Raw genomic sequence first — 18,463 nt, 5'->3', positions numbered from 1 at the left:
CTCTCTCTCCCTCTCTCTCCCCCTCTTTCCCTCTCACCATGGGGCAGGGGAGGGCAAGGAACCCCCAGGTTCGGTCCCACTGGAAGAAAAGAGCCCCCTTTCCCCTTGAGAACACCACTGAAGTCCCAGACATGATACTTACAACTCAACTTACATCCCAGGCCTGCACCTGTCACCTTGACAAGAGAGAACGTCATTGTTCACCCTCAGCCATCCCACCCTAATGATGGGGAGGGCTTTAGAGAAGAACTGGGGCTCTGTTATCAAGGATGGCATCATAAGTGGCTAACTACACACAAGCTCCTTCCCCCACTCCCCACCCTGGCCACATGGGATGTATCCTGACCTCAGAGGGCTCAGGGCAGGCTTTGCTTTCTTGTCACTGAATACTGGGGACCTAAGATATGGAAGGAATGTTCCTGTATGTAACCCTTGATTTCTCTCTCTCATGTTCCAGGGACCTCTAGGTCTGGACGGCAAGCCAGTAAGTGACCACAATATACTAAATGGTCCTGGGGTAGGACTGTCACTATGGGGGTAAAGTGACCATGGGCACTTGAGGGGACTGGAAAGTGATTCAGCAGCTATAGGAGAGCAAGATAAAGTCATTTGTCATGTGTGTTCGAATCCATCTGCTGACTGAGTAACCATGGAGATGCCCTTTTAGCTTTCTGTCTGGAGGCATCCTCTCCTAGGAGATTGTGGAGTTATGGAGAACCATGATCAGTCCCCAGTTTTCAGTCAGCCCTCAAAGTCTACAAATCCATCCCAGTAGTCCCTAGATACAAAATATCTAACATAGTTTCAATACTCCCATGATGTCATTAGGCTGAAGAGTTCTCAATACCTGTTCCAGGAGTCCATAGTCCACAGGCATCCTCAGCAGATGAACAAGGTGCACAGAGAAATATAAGCACAATTAAATAAATACTGGGGTTTGGGTGAACATGGAGGCAGATAGGGTAGATAGGAGGTAGATGGATGGATGAAAGGATGGGTGAATAGATGAGTGGGTGGGTAGATGGATGAGTAGATAAATGAATGCATGGATAGGTGGTGGGTAAGTGAGAGGATGGATGGGCAGGTGGGTGGGTGGATTCGTGGAAGCCTGCATGCATGGATGGATGGATGGATGGATGGATGGATGGATGGATGGATGGATAAGTGGATGGATGGATGGATGGATGGATGGATGGATGGATAAGTGGATGGATAAGTGGATGGATGGATGGATGGATGGATGGATGGATGGATGGATGGATGGATAAGTGGATGGATGGATGGATGGATAAGTGGATGGATAAGTGGATGGATGCATGGATGGATGGATGGATAAGTGGATGGATGCATGGATGCATGAGTGAATACATGGATGAATGGGTGCATGGATGCATGGATGAATTCATGCATGGATGTGTGAGTGGGTGCATGCATGGATGCATGGGTAGATCCATGGATGAATGGGTGCATGGATGTATGGATGGATGGATGTACACTTGCATGCATGCATGGGTGCATGGGAAGATGCATGGATGAATGGGTGCATGGATGTCAGCATGGATGTTGGGTGGATGTATGCATGGATGGAGACTGAATGGCAACTCTGGACAATGGCCTCCTCCCCAGCAAAGACAAAGCATGGAATATGTGTGCTATCAAGCAGAAAAATTCATGTATGTACCCTTTTCCTGCTCAGAGGATGCCTGTAGACCCTTGTTGCTGACCCCAAACCCTCACTACCATTATGCTGAGGGCAGCTGTGGAGCTTCCAGGAGGTAGCAAGGAAAGCTTGACAGGCCTGTGTCGTGCTCAACTCAGATGCCCACAGCTCTGCTGGTCCCACATGTCCCTCTGTCCCACAGCCAGGGGTCAGCCAGAAGTGCAGCCAGCCCAGCTCGCCTCCCTCACAGCTGTTCTTTCTCTATCTTTCTTCTCCAGGGACTTCCAGGCCCCAAAGGGGAAAAGGTAAGTGGAGGGGGATGCAGTCCAGATTCTGTGTGCTGACAAAGGATGCCAGCAGTCAACTCCAAACCTCAGTTCCAGAGCATAAAACTCAGCCTTAAACACAGGACCCACCAAGTTCCTTATAAAGGAACAAATCGATCTGTGTAGACATGGCGGAGGGCTCAGGAGGAAGAGGGACCAGAGCAAAGCTCAGAGTGGCAAGACCTCAGACGCCAATGCAGTCATGCCTGGGTGATGTGGGTGCTCAATTGATCGGTGCTCCCAGCTGCAGCAGGGCTGAGAAAACTGTGGAATGACACAGGACCTGGTGGTTCAAAGCCTCCTCTTTGCATTCCAGCCCCACTACTGTGTGCTTTGGCAGACTGCCCAGCTGAGAGGGCCTCAATTTGTCCTTCTGTATAAAAGCTATGGTGGGGGAGGGGCTGGTTCTGGTGCAGCCACAGCCACAGCAACATCTCTGGGGTGTTGAGACCAAAGAGAAGCTCTCTCTTTTGTGTCTGTTGCTGCGTAACCCACTGTGTCAAAGCTCATAGCTTTGCTCTGCCTCACCAGTCCAAGGTTCAGGAATTGTGAGAGAGGATACAGTGTGAGCAGCCATCCCACAGACCACACTGTGTCTGGGATCGTGAATATCTGGGATGCAGATGAAGACCTTCCTGTCTTCAATCTGCTGGCTGTGTGACCTTGGCCTTATTATGTAACCTCTCTGAGCCTCAATGTCCTCACTGGAAAAGGAGATTTAAAATAATGCCCACCTATTGTTTGCATCTAAACACAGAGGGGATGTTCAAAAGGAAATGGGGAGAAATAAGGAAGTCAGTAGCCGCTCATCTTCCTGTATTTGGTTCTAGGGTGCACCGGGAGACTTTGGCCCTCGGGTAAGAATGGAGCACCACCTCCCTCATCCACTGCACATGGTTTGTTTAATATCATTAAGAACTAGCCTTTCTTCAGGGGTCCCAGCTCACCATAGCTTATCCCAGAAAAAGGCGAGTGAGCCAGCCTTTCCTCTCCACCTCTGTCCACCCTGTGGAAGCCCCCAGGTACCCTCACCTAATAGAGGTTGCCACCTCCCACTCAGATGGCAGTTATCTGCAGATGTCCTGTTGTCATGCTTGTCACCATGACGACCAGACACTGACCATCCCACGAGACAGCTGGCACTCAGGAAAAGTGAAGACCCAGAGCTCAGTGCTGTTACTTCCTAGCCCCATGACCTTGACAAGTCTCTTTTTCCTGATATCTGACCCTTAATCACTCACACACACACACACACACACACACACACACAGAGCAAGTGCTGTGAGTAGCCCTAGGAAGATGCCCTCACCATTTCCAGAATGTTCTGGGCAGAGCACCCTAACCACAGAGATTGAGAGGTAGACATCAGCTGCCCAGAGAAAGACCAGATCACATGGAAGAAGGTTATGGACCCCAGAACACATTGGCACAAGGGTCACTCACCCACACCAAGAATCTGCCAGCTTGGGGTGGGGTTGGGTGGGGACCGAGTGAGCTGTTTGGACCCAGGAGAACAGTGAATGGCAGATGAAGAGGGGGAGGAAGGAAGGGCAGAATGCACAGGCTGCAGCTTTGGGGCAAGACCCAGCTCTGCAACTTGAAGGCTCAGAGCCCAGGTTTTTGAAATGTCAGCAGGGGTCCCATCACAGGATATTTGTTGTGATGAGAACTGAAACGGGTAGAGGGGTGAAAATGGCTGCATTTTAAGGGGCAGAGACGGGCCTTGTTGAACCATCAACAGAGGTGAGGACCAGGGCCACACAGGCAGAGAGATTTCTCTCAAGTCAAAGAAGGGATTATTGCCCAGGTGATGGCTCCCTCAGCATGGTAGGGCTTCCTCCCGACTAGGCACTGGGTTCTTAGGGAGGCTTCTGGGAAAAGCTTGCCAAGAGGCAGGAAGTGAGCACGGTAACACCTGTTAGGAGCTCTACTCGGTATGGACCCAGCATCACATCTGCTGCAAGCTTTTCTATTCTATTTTCTATTCTGTTCTGTTCCGTTCCGTTCCATTCTGTCACAGGAGCTGGAGAAATGGGTTCACTCAGCAAACCCCACCACTAGCTGCCTTTCTCTGGGCTGGGTTAGGTGGTTTTGCCCGGTGATTTTTGCAGTCCCCTCCTGTGTTTCTGACCACACCACCTGTTTGCCACCTAGATGGTTTTCCCACGGCTCAACACAGGCTTTATAAGTAGAGATCACCGTGGATACAATCTCCGCTTCCTCAAGGTAGCCTGGCTGAGTGAAGGGGCCTGGCCTGCTAGTTTGCTGTGCTCCCCAACCCCTACTCACCCTGTGTTGTCAGGGTCAGAACTCAGCCATCTGATCCTGGAGAGATGGAAGGATGGACAAGGGAAGAAAGTCAAGCAGCACATGCCTTACTCCAAGTACCAGGAAGCAAAGCAGTCAGATCTCTGTGAGTTCGAGACTAGCCTGGTCTACATAGCAAACTCCAAACCAGCCAGGGCTCTGCTACTTTGTCAAAAACAAAACAAAACAAAACAAAACAAAAAAAAAACATACAGAGGTGGGAGTATTGAAACTCCTCTTTCTGTCTTGCTGAGTCCAAGCCAGAAGCTCCCAATCTGGAACCTCTGAGCTATGAGCAAAGGAACAGCCGGAGGGAATGGAATCCACTGGATTCAGTACTGAAGGAAACAGGAATGTCTACTCATGTTTACTGAGACAGGGTGACCTAATCACAATGTTAATCTGGAGTCTAGACGTATAACTCTTTGATCAGGAAATCTGACTGGTAACTATAGAAAACTGCCAGTCATTTATTGAGAGATTTGACCGACATGTATGCGAAGGGCAGTTTGCGAGAAAAGCGAGCTCTTTCCTGTTAAGGGAAGATACACAGATTGAAAAGGATATCTGAAAAAGACCAGTTGTAGCTCTGGCACGAGCACCCCAGAACCAAAGGAAAGTGCTCAGTGGGTGTGATGGCCTGTATAACCATGGCTGGAATTTGAAAATCCAGTTTCAGAAAGACAGAGACAGAAGAGCCCCACAGCAAGCTGGCTAGAGAGACTATCGGTATCTACTGAGCTCTGGCTTCGATTGAGAGAGCCTGACTTAATGAGTAAGGTGGAAGACTATCACACTGAGGATGATTCCAGTCAACCTCAGACCTCCACATGCATACACATACATGCAGGCATGTGTGTGCTCATGTATGTGCAAACATAACACACACACACACACACACACACACACACACACGCCAAATGGGGAAAAAAAAACTAAGAAGCTGGAGAGATGGCTGATTAGTAAAGAGCACCAGCTGCTCTTCCAGAGGACCTAGATTCAGTTCCCAGCAGCCACAATCACAGCCATCTTTAACCCCAGTTCCAGGAGATCTAATCCTCTCCTGACCTCCACGGGCACCAGGCACACACAGTGCACAGACATACATGCGGGGGGTGGGGGTGGGGGAGGAGAGAAGCACCCATACACGTACAATAAATAAATGAACATTTAAGGTTTTTTTATAAAAACATAAAAATAAAGCTGAGTGTGGTGACGCACATCTTTAATTCCAACACACAGAAGGAAGAGACAGACGGATCTCTGTGAGTTCGAGGCCAGCCTGGTCTACAAATCAAATTCCAGCCATGGTTATACAGAGAAACCCTGTCTTGAAAAAGAACCAGTAACAATAATAATAATAAAATTATTAATAAGACCAGTTCCCCTGGCAACAGGAGAAGGCTTAGCTTTTCCTAGTTAGTAGCCCTAGATAAGTAATTGCTACCCCTGGCCTCCCCAGGCACTTCATCTACAAGATAAAAGATAGCTTGGCCCTGGCTAACTGTTCACAGATGCTGCGTTACACAGACTACCTACAGGAAGTGCTTGCTGGGTTCACACAGGGCTTCTTCCTGTCTGGGTTGCTGGACACTACACCAGGGCCCATCACCTGTGCCAGTCACACTGTGGATTTCTGTTCTAGGGTAGGCCATGAAGTAGAGGCTCAGCATGCCTGAGGTCTGACCTGGTACTAATGTCCTGCTGAGAGCCAAGGAATTTGAGTGACATAAGAGTGTGAGGCCCTTCACTGCCTGTTGTCTTTTTATTTAGAGATCACTGTAAATTCCCTTGCATGTGTAGTTAATCATCCCTGTGCATCTTTCATCCAGCTGTGCCTAAGGTGACAGCATGCACCACTGTGGGCCGGCCTCGAGACCCAGAAAATCGTGATTCAAGCCACCAGCCTTACTCACAGTTCCCTGGTTTACACTGGCTTGTGTGTAAACGAGTCTCCATGCCTGAATGAGAGTGTGTGAGCATGTATGGATGAGTGTGTGCTCAACTGTGTGTGTGCATGGGTGTATGTGTGTGAGTTCCAGGACAGCCAGGGCTACACAGAGAAACCCTGTCTCAAAAAACCAAAAAAAAAAAAAAAACTTTCCATTCAATAACATCAGATGTGTGGAATCACATGACTGTAACTCTTTCAAATGATTTTTAAGATTTAACATTTTTATTTACATATGTGTGTATGTATGTGCACATGTGCCTGCATGATTGATGTGTACCACGTGTGTACAGTGCCTGCAGAGGCCAGAGGGTGTCAGATCCCCAGACTGGAGTTCCAGGCAGTTGTGTTACCAGATGTGGGTGCCAAAAACCGAACCTGGATCCTCTGCAAGAGCAGTACATGCTCTTAACCACTGAGCTGTCTCTCTAGCCCCATGTATAACTTTGGGGAACTATTTTTCCATTTAGCATAGTTTCCCTACAGTGTCCAAGTTTATTTTTTTTCCTTTTTTTTTTCTTTTTTTTTCCTTTTTTTCGAGACAGGGTTTCTCTGTGTAGCCCTGGCTGTCCTGGAACTCACTCTGTAGACCAGGCTGGCTTCGAACTCAGATACCCACCTGCCTCTGCCTCCCAAGTGCTGGGATTAAAGGCATGCGCCACCACTGCCCGGCCCAAGTTTCTTGATATATCAGAAATTTAATTTTTTTTTTGACTGGGGGGTGTTGTTCTAGTTTTTGTTTTCCTTTGTTTTGGTTTGAATTTTACAGTTTGGGTTTCGTGTGCGCGCATGTAAATGTGTGTGGACTCACACACATCACAGGACAAGCGTGGAGGTCAGGGGACCTGGCTGTCTCCTCCCACTCTGTGGGTGCTGGGGATGGAACTAAGGTGGTCAGACTTTGGTGCAAGTGTCTTTACAGTCCAGCCATCTTGACAGTCCTGGTTTGGATTTTCTGTGACAGGGTCATAGATTTATGGCTCATGCGTGTCTGCCACTTTTAATGCAGCAAGAGAAAACCCACCAGAAAGTTCTTATAGAAGACACTCAGCCTCACACAGCCAGCACATGTCAGCTCTCCTCCTGACAACAGACCCAGGCTTCAGATGCTAGAAGCTGGCAGTAAGATCCTGTCGGGCCTATTCCACCAGGGTCCCCTCCTGCCAGAGACCAATGTCAAATGTTTGTCATCCTTTGTGCCTGCCTCAATGACTGGGGAAAAGAAAGGCACAGGGGCTGCCCACCTCTCTCTGGAAGCTAGAACCCCTAACCCTTACCCTCACCCGCAGGGTCAGGTCAAACCATGTGTCTTTCAGGGAGCCCAAGGACAAGATGGAGCTGCAGGACCACCCGGGCCTCCTGGACCACCTGGGGCCCGGGGTCCTCCTGGTGACACTGGAAAAGATGGCCCCCGAGGAGCTCTAGGCCCAGCGGTAAGAGAAAGCATGGAACTGGGGCCTCTCAGAACTGGTCCTATATTGATGTACTCTGAACCCTGATCCCCAGAGCTAACCCCAAACTAGCATTATTCCCCGTAGGCCCAACCCAGCCGTCATCCAGTGAACACACTCAGCCCAGCTTCAGCTCCAGCCTCAAGCCCTTCCACAGCCCAGCCTTAACTCAGAGACTCATATAACCAACCTCTAAATCTAGCACAGGCCTGCTTCCTAGTCCCAGTCACGACCCTGACCTCAAATCCTGTCCCACGCTGGCAGCTCTAACCCTTATCCAGACTCTAATCCTGAGCCTGACCTGAAACCCAAGTCTAACCCTAAAAGACCCATGGACCCAACCTTGAGTTGCAAGCTCAGTCCAAATTCTCACCCCAACTGTGACCCAGAGTCCCACAGGTCTGTCCTTTAACTGCAATTCTTCACTAACCCCTACTCCTCTCCCTGCCCTCTCCCTCAATACTAACTAATGAGCCTCAGTCTCTCCCTAAGGCCATGTGAGGCCAGGCCACATATAGTTTTCTTATCCTAGCCCAAAGACTCCAATCTGTCCTTTCCTGAAGCCCAGAGTCCACACCTCTACCACACTACCACCAGAGGCTCCTATCAGGGCACATTCTCTCAACTGGCCCATCCATCCACTGTCACATTAGATGCATAACTCCCAAAGCCTCAACCTTCTCATCTGTGAAGTGGGAACAATAAACCACTTCTCAGGATTGAATGAAGGTGAATTGGATGTTCAACTTAGAGCTCTTGCCCATGCCCTGGCATGAAACTCAGGCTCACTGATATTTTCACATACCTCCTTAGGGTCCCAGAGGAGAGCCTGGACAAGATGGAGAGATGGTGAGTGTCCAGGGTGTTTGTAAGGCTAGAGTTCCAGGATGTGGTTCCCAGAGATGGAAGCCTCTTTCCCACTGTAATAGCTACTTCCCTCGTTGCTATGACAAAGTTGCTATGATAAAATATTTAGCAAATGTGACTTGAAGATTGATTCTTGGGTCACAGTTGAGGGTAGAGCCCACCATGGTGGGGAAGGCAGAGCAGCAGGCACACAGGTATCTATCCCACCGCAGAGAGTTATGAATGCTGGCGCTCAACTGCCTTCTTTTTTTTTTTAAAGACTTATTTATATATTTTATGTATGTGAGTACACTATCACCCTCTTCAGACACACCAGAAGAGGGCATCAGATCTCATTACAGATGGTTGTGAGCCACCATGTGGTTGCTGGGAATTGAACTCAGGACTCAGGAAGAAGAGTCAGTGCTCTTAACCACTGAGCCATCTTTCCAGCCCTTTATTTATTTTTCATCCCCCACCCCTACCCCCACCCCTACTTCCACCCCACCCCACCCCACCCCCACCCCCACAAGTTCCTTGCAGAGTATCCAAGTTCTTGGATGTGTCAGAATTTCATTCCTTTCTTTTTTTCTTTTGGCTTCTTTGGGAGGATATTCTATTGTTTGGGTTTAGGTTTTCTTTTTATTTGGGGTCTTGTTTTTGTTTTCCTTTATTTTGTTTGGGGGTTGAGTTTTTTTTTTTTTTTAGGGTGTGTGTGGTGTGTGGCACACACACACACCACAAGACCAACATGGATATCAGAGAACAACTTGGAAGAACTGGTTCTCTCCCACTGTGTGGGTGCCACAGGTTAAGAAGGCTCTGGTGCAAGCGCCTTTGCTGGTTGAGCCATCTCACTAGCTCTGATTTGGGATTTTTGAGACATGGTCTCACGGATCCCAGACTGGCTCTAAATTCACTATGCAGCCAAGAATAACCTTGAACTCTGACCTTCCTGCTACCCCCCCATCCCTCAAGCCCCCACCCCATCTAACACTTTCTCTTCTCTTGTTCTAGGGCCCCAAGGGACCTCCAGGACCCAAGGTGTGTGCTCAGTACCCCTCCTGCTCCTTGGCCTCACTCCCCACCTTCCTCTCCCTACCGCCCCCAGTGAAACTGAGGCAGAGAGGTTAGAAGAGACAGGGCACTGCATCCGTAGGGCACAGTAATCATCTGGTAAATAGGGGCATGGCAGATCTTTCCTGCCTTAACGTCACACTAGACTGTGAGGAATGAATCACAGGACACATTGACTATTTGGAGGTTTTTGTTTGGGGTTTGGGGGGTGTTTTGTTTTGTTAGTTGCTTTGGTGGTGGTAGTTTGAGAAAGGGTTCCTCTGTGTACCCGTGGCTGTCCTGGAACTCACTGTAGACCATGCTGGCCTTGAACTCAGAGATCCACCTCCCTCTGCCTCCCAAGTGCTGGGATTAAAGGCATGTGCCACCACTGCCTTGTTCTGTTTGTTTTTTAAAAACTTTTTTTTTCTATGAAGTTTTAGGTTCACAGCAAAACTGAGGTTTCGGTACAGAGCTTTTTTGTACAGCTCACACACACTTGCCCTGCCCGCCCACACCCCACCACCACCACCCCTCAGATGTGTAGCTTCCCTTGTCTGCATCCCCTGTCAGAGCGGTAAATGTGTCACCATTAAAGACATTACATTGACACATTGTCTCCCAAAGCCCACAGTTCACAGGAGGGTGCGTAGTGCCTAGTGGTACAAGTGTGTAATTACTTGTGCAGTCCAGTAACATAGCTAATAATAATTTCACTGTCTTAAAAATCCCCTTTTCAGCCGGGCGGTGGTGGCGCACGCCTTTAATCCCAGCACTTGGGAGGCAGAGGCAGGTGGATTTCTGAGTTTGAGGCCAGCCTGGTCTACAGAGTGAGTTCCAGGACAGTCAGGACTACACAGAGAGACCCTGTCTTGAAAAAAAAAAATCCCCTTTTCTGGGGGCTGGAGAGATGGCATGAGGACCTAAGTTTGAATCCCCAGCACCCAGGTGAAAAGCCAGGTATGGCTGTGTATGTCTGCACCTCCAGCACTGGGAGGCAGAGATAGGAAGATCCCAAAAGCTTCCTGACCAGAATAGATGAAACAAGCTTCAAGATACACTGTCTCAAGGCAAAAAGAAAAAGGGAAAAGCTAAAAGAAAAAAGCAGAGAGGAGTAGAGTACGACATCTACTATCCTGCACGTGCAGGGACACGTGCATGTACAACACCACACACACACACACACACACACACACACACACACACACACACAGATTCCCCCTTCTCCTGTCCGCCTCCCTCGGCCCTGGCAGTCACTGATCCTGGTGTTGTCTTCAAAGCTTCTGCTCCACAGTGCAGTCTGGACAAACCTTCACTCCAGAGTTCAGCGCTTTCCGACTTCGGCTTGCTCTCTGCTTTTTGTCTTAGTGGATACTCTCCTGTCTAACATCCATTTGTGTTCTGTCCACCTAACATAAGGCCTCTTGGTTGCTTCTTAGCTGTGACAATTGTGAGGGAAGATGTACAGGTTTTTCTGTGATCAGGTGTCTTCAGCCACCTTAGTTTCTGAAGTTCTTAGCCCATGCTGGGGTTCCCTCTTTGGGCTAAGGCAGTACCTGGACTAGGAAGGAAACCTGAGTTCTCTGCTGTGCAGGATCTAGGGTCGCTGGACTGAGGGTGGGTAAAGGGCTTCAGTTAGCAACCTTGTTCAATTTCACCACCCATCTGGGGCTGGGGGTGCCCCTCCTCATCTTAAAGAACAGTGACTTCCCCAAGCTCAGAGGAAGAATTAAAGGCTGACTGACTGTGTGTGTGTGTGTGTGTGTGTGTGTGTGTGTGTGTGTGTGTGCATGTAAGGCCCCCCAGAGGTCCTGGACAAAGGCAGGCTAAGGTCGTTGGTGCCACTTACACCAGAAGGGGCTAAGGTCTGCTGGCCACGCTCACAGAGCACTGACCATTCCCCCAAACCCTCATTTTGTTTTGTCTGCAGGGAGAACCTGGCACTCCTGGAAAGAAGGTGAGAGACTCCTGTGACTAGAGAGAAGGGAGGGGCTGGGGATGAGGTGAGGACAGGACTTCCCCACAGGGAAGGTCTCTCTCCCCAGACGCAGGCTCTCACTGTTTTGAGGCCCTGCCCTGTGTCTCAGTGAAGCCAGATTCACCCATTCTTTCCCTTCATCATGTCCACATTCTCTTCAGAGCTTGACAATGGTTCTTCAAGTGTGGTCCTGGGGTCAACACTGTCACCAGCGCTGTCAGAAATGCAAATTCTGGTTGCTAGGGAAATAGCTCAGGTGGCAGAATGCCTGCCTGGCCCTGAGTCCAACCCACAGCATAAACTGGGTATACACCTGTAATTCTTGTACTCAGAAAGCAGAGGCAGGAGAGTTGTCCTTGGCTACATAGTGAGTTTGAGACCAGCCTGAGCTACACAAGGCCCTATCTCAAAAGAAAGGAAAGGGGAAGAGACAGAAAGAAGAGAAGGGAAGGGAAGGGGAGAAGATGAGGGAAGGGAAGGAGAGGGAAAAAAAAAACTCCAGGCTTACCCTAGACCCACCTGAGACTTTGGGTTTGGGCTGGGGTCTGTTTAGTCAGCCTTCTGGATCACTGAGCATGTAAAATTGAAAACCAAACACTGACAAATATCCTCCGCTTTGTGCCAAGCTGGCTACCTCCTCCCCATCCACATCTCAGCAAGCATGCCCCACGTGGCAGAAAGATGTCCCAAGTCCCTCTCCGTTCCCCACAGTCCCCTCCCAGCCCTTCAGCACTTCCAGGCACAGTACCTTACGTTTCTTTCCTTCTTGCTCCGTGGGGCAGGGACTGTGTGTGCTCTGGTCCCTAAGAGATGCTCACCGGCTCACGGGCTGTTTGCTGGATGAGTGGATTTGCTCCTGTTCACTTGTCTACCCGCTGTCACCAGAAACCCACTGAAGCTGGCTCTAGGCTGCTGTAGGGACTGAGATGGTTCTGACTCAGACCCTGCCTTAGAGGGTTAAGTATGGAGAATACCTGTCACTAATGCCTGAGCCAGACAGTTCTAGAACAGGTAGGGGCTAGCTGGACTACTCAAAAGTGTGGCCAACGTGTCCATGTGGGATGCCTTCAGCTTCAGTTGTTATCTCCTTAGGGGGATGATGGGATACCCAGCCAGCCAGGACTCCCTGGACCCCCAGGGCCCAAGGTAAGTATACATCCTCCTCCTCAAAGTCTGCCACCCTCCACCCTCCAAAGGGTGTTGTCATCTACCTAGAGATGCCCCTATCCTGACCCTTTGACACCATGGGGCTATGAGTGGATTCCCAGGGTGGGCCAGAGGGAGGAAGCAGTGGGCCCTGGACTCCTTGGCAGCAGCCTGGCATCTCATCCAGGCTATGTCTCCCCTCACCCTACATCCCCTTGGTTCCCACCATAGGCCCTCCATCCCCTGCCTAGTGCCAAGCTGGGAACAAGATGCCATCTGGACACTTGTTCCTCAAACCCTTTGCCACAGCTACCAAGTCCTAGCCAGCCAGCCTCCAACTGTCTCTTGGCCCAAGCATGGTGCACACCCATAATCTCAGTACTCAAAAGGCTGAGGCAGGGGGATCTGAGTTCAAGGCCAGGCTGGGCTACAGAGTAAGACTGACTGGGGGGGGGGGGGGGAGAGAGAGAGAGAGAGAGAGAGAGTGCAAGGACATGAATTTGATCCCCAGAACTCACATTTTTAAAAGGGTGGCTGGATGTAGTGGTACATGCCTTTAATTCCAGCACTCCAAAGGATGGAACTCTGTGAGTTCCTGGACATCTCAGCCTCCAAAGCAAGTTCCAGAAGAACCAGAGCTACATAGTGAAACCCTGTCTCCAAAAAAAAGCTAAATAAAAAAATAATAAATGTATTGGGCTGGAGAGATATCTCAGAGGTTAAGAGCATTGGCTGCTTGCTCTTCTAGAGAACTCGGGTTCATTTCTCAGCACCCACATGGCAGCTCACAACTGTAACTCCAAGTTCTGATACCCTCACACAGACATACCTGCAGGCAAAACACCAATGAGCATAAAATAAAAATAAATAGATTTTTTAAAAATGATTTAAGGGCAGTGGTGACACACGCCTTTAATCCCAGCACTTGGGAGGCAGAAGCAGGCAAATCTCTGTGAGTTCAAGGTCAGCCTGGTCTACAGAGTGAGTTTGCAGCAGGCAAAGGCTACACTGAGAAAACCTGTCTCAGATAGATAGATAGATAGATAGATAGATAGATAGATAGATAGATAGATGGATGGATGGATGGATGGATGGATGGATGGATTGATGGATAGACCGACAGGCAGACCGACAGACAGACAGATAGATTTTGAAAAGCTAAGCATGGTGGCTCCTCAGCACTGAGGCAGTAGACCAGCAGCTCCCAGGGCTTGCTGGCCGACAGGTTTGCCCTGGTCATGAGTTCCAATCCCCGCCTCAAAAACAAAACCAAAGAAACTATGGATGATGCCTAAGGAGTAACACTCAGTTCCCCCGACTTCCACACATACATGTACACTCACATGCATGTGCACCTGCACACACGTACACACACAAGGTCTCTTAAGCTACCCTTGATTTGTGCTAAGATCCAGCCCATAAGATGATGGTCATGGCCTTAAATCCCCCTGGGGTTGAAGAGAGCCTTGTGTCCATCCCCTTGCCCAGAAGGGCTAAGGACACCATGGGACTGAACAGAAGGCCCAGCGGCCCCGGGCAAGCACCTCTGCTTCCTTTCACTGATATCTTCTCCATTTCAGGGTGAGCCAGGGGATGTGGGTCCCCAAGGAGAGAATGGAGTGGATGGAGCTCCTGGACTGAAGGTGACATCACTAAACTCTGCCCAGTACCTGAAAGGCCCCATTGACACTCTCACTGACACTGTTGGGCCCAGTGGGGGTTGGGGGTAGGGTTACCTCTTAATTTGCACTTTTAAAGAGAGAGTTCCAGGAGGGCCTGTCCCAGGGGTCCCCTTGGAATCACAAGCAGGGTGGTCTGAGGGTGAGTGTCAACGGACCAATTACCCAGGCCTAATTCTGGTCCAGCTCTGGGCTAAGGCATCAGGCAGTTCGGGCCCCTGGACCTCAAAATCCCCACTGTAGCCGGGCAGTGGTGGCACAGGCCTTTAATCCCAGCACTTGGGAGGCAGAGGCAGGCAGATTTCTGAGTTCGAGGCCAGCTTGGTCTACAGAGTGAGTTCCAGGACAGCCAGGGCTACACAGAGAAACCCTGTCTCAAAAAAACAAAAAAACAAAAAAAGAAAGAAAAGAAAAAAATCCCCACTGTTGCAGAGTATGGAAGACTGTTCTTATGCATAGACCAGGGGGCCCCAGCACACAGGCCCTGGACTCTGAGGAAGAGAGGACTAGGGGTGAGACAGGGTCTAAGAGTCACACAAACCAGAAGGCATCCATGTGTTTCCACAGGGAGAGCCCGGTCACCCAGGCATGGATGGAGCCACAGGGCCCCGGGTAAGCAACACTGCTTCTGGCCACACAGGCGGGACCCTGGGTACTTCAGAAGCCCTTTGTACCTAACAGGGGTCCCAGAGGGCTGATGAGACAGTAAGCCCTAGGCATCGTGTTCCTTCATTTTTGTGGTGATTTAAACTTTCTTCATGGGACTGGAGAGATGGTTCAGCAGTTCAGAGCACTGACTGATCTTCCAGAGGTCCCAAGTTCAATTTCCAGCAACTACATAATGGCTCATAACCCAATGCCCTCTTCTGGTGTGTCTGAAGACAGCCACAGTGTACTCATATATAAACAATAAATGAATAAATCTTTTTTAAAAATCCATAACACATACCTAGAGTAAAGCTTAAAATATGAGTGTATAATGGAAGAATCCCAGCTTGTTGTTAAGTAAGAGCCCTCTCCCCTCACGGGTGACTGTATACTCTTCTAGAATCTTCTTTGCATATTCAAACATTGGCCTTTGGTTTATCATTAGGCATGATTTTGCCTGCTTTTGGATGGCCTTGCTTTTCCTAGCCCTCTGCAAGAAAAGCAAGCGCTCCTAACTGCTGAGCCATCTCTCCAGCACTCAGCCTCAGATCTATAGTAACCAACCCATATGTGTCACCAGCACCTAGAAATGTAACTCAATGCTGCCAACAGTCTAGCCTAAGGAGCACCCCCTCAGAGTCTGAGGGACTCTACTCAGATACATCCTGGTCCTTGACATCCACTGAAGATGCTATTCTTTAATTATGTGTGGAGATATATGTATTTGTGGGAGGTTAAGTTTATGTGAGTGCAGTGCCTGCAGAAGCCAGAAGAGGGCATCAGAGTCCCCTGGAGCTGGAGTTACGGGTGGTTGTGATCTGCCTTGTCTGGGTCCTGGAAACTGAACTCCAGTCTTCTGCAAAAGTAGTATACACTCTTGACCGCTGAGCCATCTCTCCAGCCCCAAAAGCAAAGCAAAGTTAGTGAGTTCGTTTATGAAGCAGAAAGATGTATAACTGGAGAGGATCAGGTGGAGGCAGTAACAGAGGGAGGCAACAAAGTGGTCCAGCTCTGTATGTGATCTGAGATTTCAAAGCTACCTAAAGCTCAGACATCAGGGAAACCGTGTGCCTGAATACTGTGTTTCCTTACCCACTAAAGTCTGTCCTTGAAGAGACCTTTTCTTTTTGTACTCAGAAGGCTTGCAGCTGGAGAAGGGAGTCAGGAGAGAGAAAACATTGATGGAAAGACTCCTTAATGTATACGCCCAAGGAGGTTGGACTTGAGGCATGGTTCATCCACAGTTTTTAACAATCTGGTCTGTGATGTTTCTCAAGAAGAATACAGTCCTTTTGCAGCTGATCTGATTTGCTGGAGTGAAAACTCCCAGGTGTCAGCCATCAAGATTTGAATGGAAGCCAGGAAGAGTCAGGGGCTCTCTGTAGATGTTAGGTCTAGTTTTTCCTCCCAGCCCCGTGCTCCCAGAAATAAGACTCAGACTCAAAGTAGATTTTCTTTTTCTTTTTTTTTTAAGTCTGTGAAACATTCTTTATTGAAATTTTTATTGTGGATACATTTTTTTTTTCTGGTTTTTCGAGACAGGGTTTCTCTGTGTAGTTCTGGCTGTCCTGGAACTCACTCTGTAGACCAGGCTGGCCTCGAACTCAGAAATCCACCTGTCTCTGCCTCCCAAGTGCTGGGATTAAAGGCGTGCGCCACCACCGCCCGGCTTCAAATGAGATTTTCAAATGCCTTAGCCTTATAGCTAGGCTCTTCTCTGACTAGCTCATAACTAATGACTAGCTCATTGACCCATTTATCCTAACCTACATTCTGCCACGTGGCTGGTTACCTATGCTCAGGTACCCAGTGTCTGTCTCATCACATCTGCCTGGGTGAATCTCCCGCACCTGGCTGAATCCTTTCTGCCTCGTGGAGGTCCCACCTCCTTTTTCCTGCCTAAGCTATAGGCCATGAATTTTTTTATTGACAGGTGCCACATCCATACAGACACAAGTTTATTCTCTCTACAGCTCTCTCCTTTTTTTATGTCCCTTGCATTCTCTGGATAGCTGACCTGCCTCATGTGGGTGTGTCTTTATGCTGACTGTAGCATCCCATCCTTGACTATGTTTTCCTAGGCTATCACATACCTGGTATCCTCAGGGAGCTGGGGAAACAGCTCAATTAAAGCATTTAACCAAGCAAGTGTGACAACCTAGTGGGTGGGTGTAGTGGTCCATGGAATTCCATCGAAGGTGGGGTCAGAGAATCCCCAGATTAAGCTGGCCTGCACGACTAGCCATATCAGTGAGCGCTGGGATTAATGGGGTGACCAGCCTCCTCGGTAACCACAGTGTCTGACAGGACGAGGAGTTGGGGTAGCTGGGGGTTATTTTATTTGGACACATCTAAAAGTCTCAAGAACTAGTGGGAAGTGATGGCCCACACCTTTAATCCCAGAATTTGGGAGGCAGAGGTAGGAGAATCTCTGAGTTGAAGGCCTGCTCAGTCTACATTGCTAGTTCCAAAACAGACAGGGATACACAGTGAGACCCTGTCTCAAAAAATAAAAATAAAATAAAATAGGTTTTGCATTTTCCCTGAGACATGAGCCTCTTCAGTTGACCCCAGGCTCCTGGCCACTTTCCTCACGTGGCCTGTACACAATGCAGAGCTAAACCTTAAGGAATAGCATGCTATGATGATCACCATGGTGGACAGACATGCCTGTGACGTGTATGAGATAGAGATAGCTTACATGCCACCTATGATGCAGCTCTTCCTCTCCTGCCTCAGGGTCCCCCGGGTCTCAAGGGAGAACAAGGTGACACAGTGGTAATCGACTATGACGGCAGGATCTTGGATGCCCTGAAGGTAAGAGCGCGCCCTGGATGCACCCTCTGTGTCCACGCCTTAGGGACCAATGGTTCACTCTGTGTCTTACTTATGGGACCAAGTATAGTTTAGCACAGACACCTTGGTTTCATCAGGCACCAAATGTGTATGTTGGTTCTGTGTGGAGATCCTCACAGGGTTGAGAGACCTTCTGTGAATGTGACTCAGAAAGCTCCGAGCTTCCCACTGGCCAAAGCAAAAAAGGAAAGCACTCTCTCCAAACCCAACAGTGTCTCTAGGGGTTTCCCAGGGACCACTGTTGGGACTGGGGCTTCTAATAATTACTGTGAGGATGGAAAGGACAAGCCTGACCAGGGAGCCTCAGGACCTATATGATCTCTTGACATCAATCCAGAGATGAGTGTTAGCTGCTCTTGGGTTCAAGGAGGGATATGGGGTGGGATCATGTAGTCATCATAGACTAAAATGGGCATTGGTGCCTGACTCTGCCTAAGTATCAATTCTAGTTACCTCCTACAGGCTTCTGCGAAGTACAAGTTGATGGTAACTATGGCCCACACTGGCCTGCATGGTGTGGTGTGGTGTGGTGTGGTGTGGTGTGGTGTGGTGTGGTGTG

At 49.2% G+C, this 18,463-nt stretch overlaps 1 protein-coding gene across 1 annotated transcript in view; it reads left to right on the top strand.

Annotated features, from left to right (window-relative positions):
- The window catches only part of Col23a1 (collagen type XXIII alpha 1 chain), a 289,877-nt gene that overhangs the window by 258,187 nt on the left and 13,227 nt on the right, over nucleotides 1-18,463 (top strand). The window contains exons 6-16 of the mRNA XM_028775894.1: nucleotides 458-484; nucleotides 1,939-1,965; nucleotides 2,817-2,843; nucleotides 7,561-7,677; nucleotides 8,509-8,544; nucleotides 9,559-9,585; nucleotides 11,528-11,554; nucleotides 12,668-12,721; nucleotides 14,302-14,364; nucleotides 14,968-15,012; nucleotides 17,788-17,865. Of these exons, the coding sequence (XP_028631727.1) occupies nucleotides 458-484; nucleotides 1,939-1,965; nucleotides 2,817-2,843; nucleotides 7,561-7,677; nucleotides 8,509-8,544; nucleotides 9,559-9,585; nucleotides 11,528-11,554; nucleotides 12,668-12,721; nucleotides 14,302-14,364; nucleotides 14,968-15,012; nucleotides 17,788-17,865 (528 nt within the window). The remainder of the gene's footprint in view (nucleotides 1-457; nucleotides 485-1,938; nucleotides 1,966-2,816; nucleotides 2,844-7,560; nucleotides 7,678-8,508; nucleotides 8,545-9,558; nucleotides 9,586-11,527; nucleotides 11,555-12,667; nucleotides 12,722-14,301; nucleotides 14,365-14,967; nucleotides 15,013-17,787; nucleotides 17,866-18,463) is intronic.

This window comes from Grammomys surdaster, unplaced genomic scaffold (genome assembly GCF_004785775.1).
Source record: "Grammomys surdaster isolate TR1022 unplaced genomic scaffold, NIH_TR_1.0 262, whole genome shotgun sequence".
Taxonomy (NCBI): domain Eukaryota; kingdom Metazoa; phylum Chordata; class Mammalia; order Rodentia; family Muridae; genus Grammomys; species Grammomys surdaster.
This window is presented reverse-complemented; position numbering and strand designations above follow the sequence as displayed.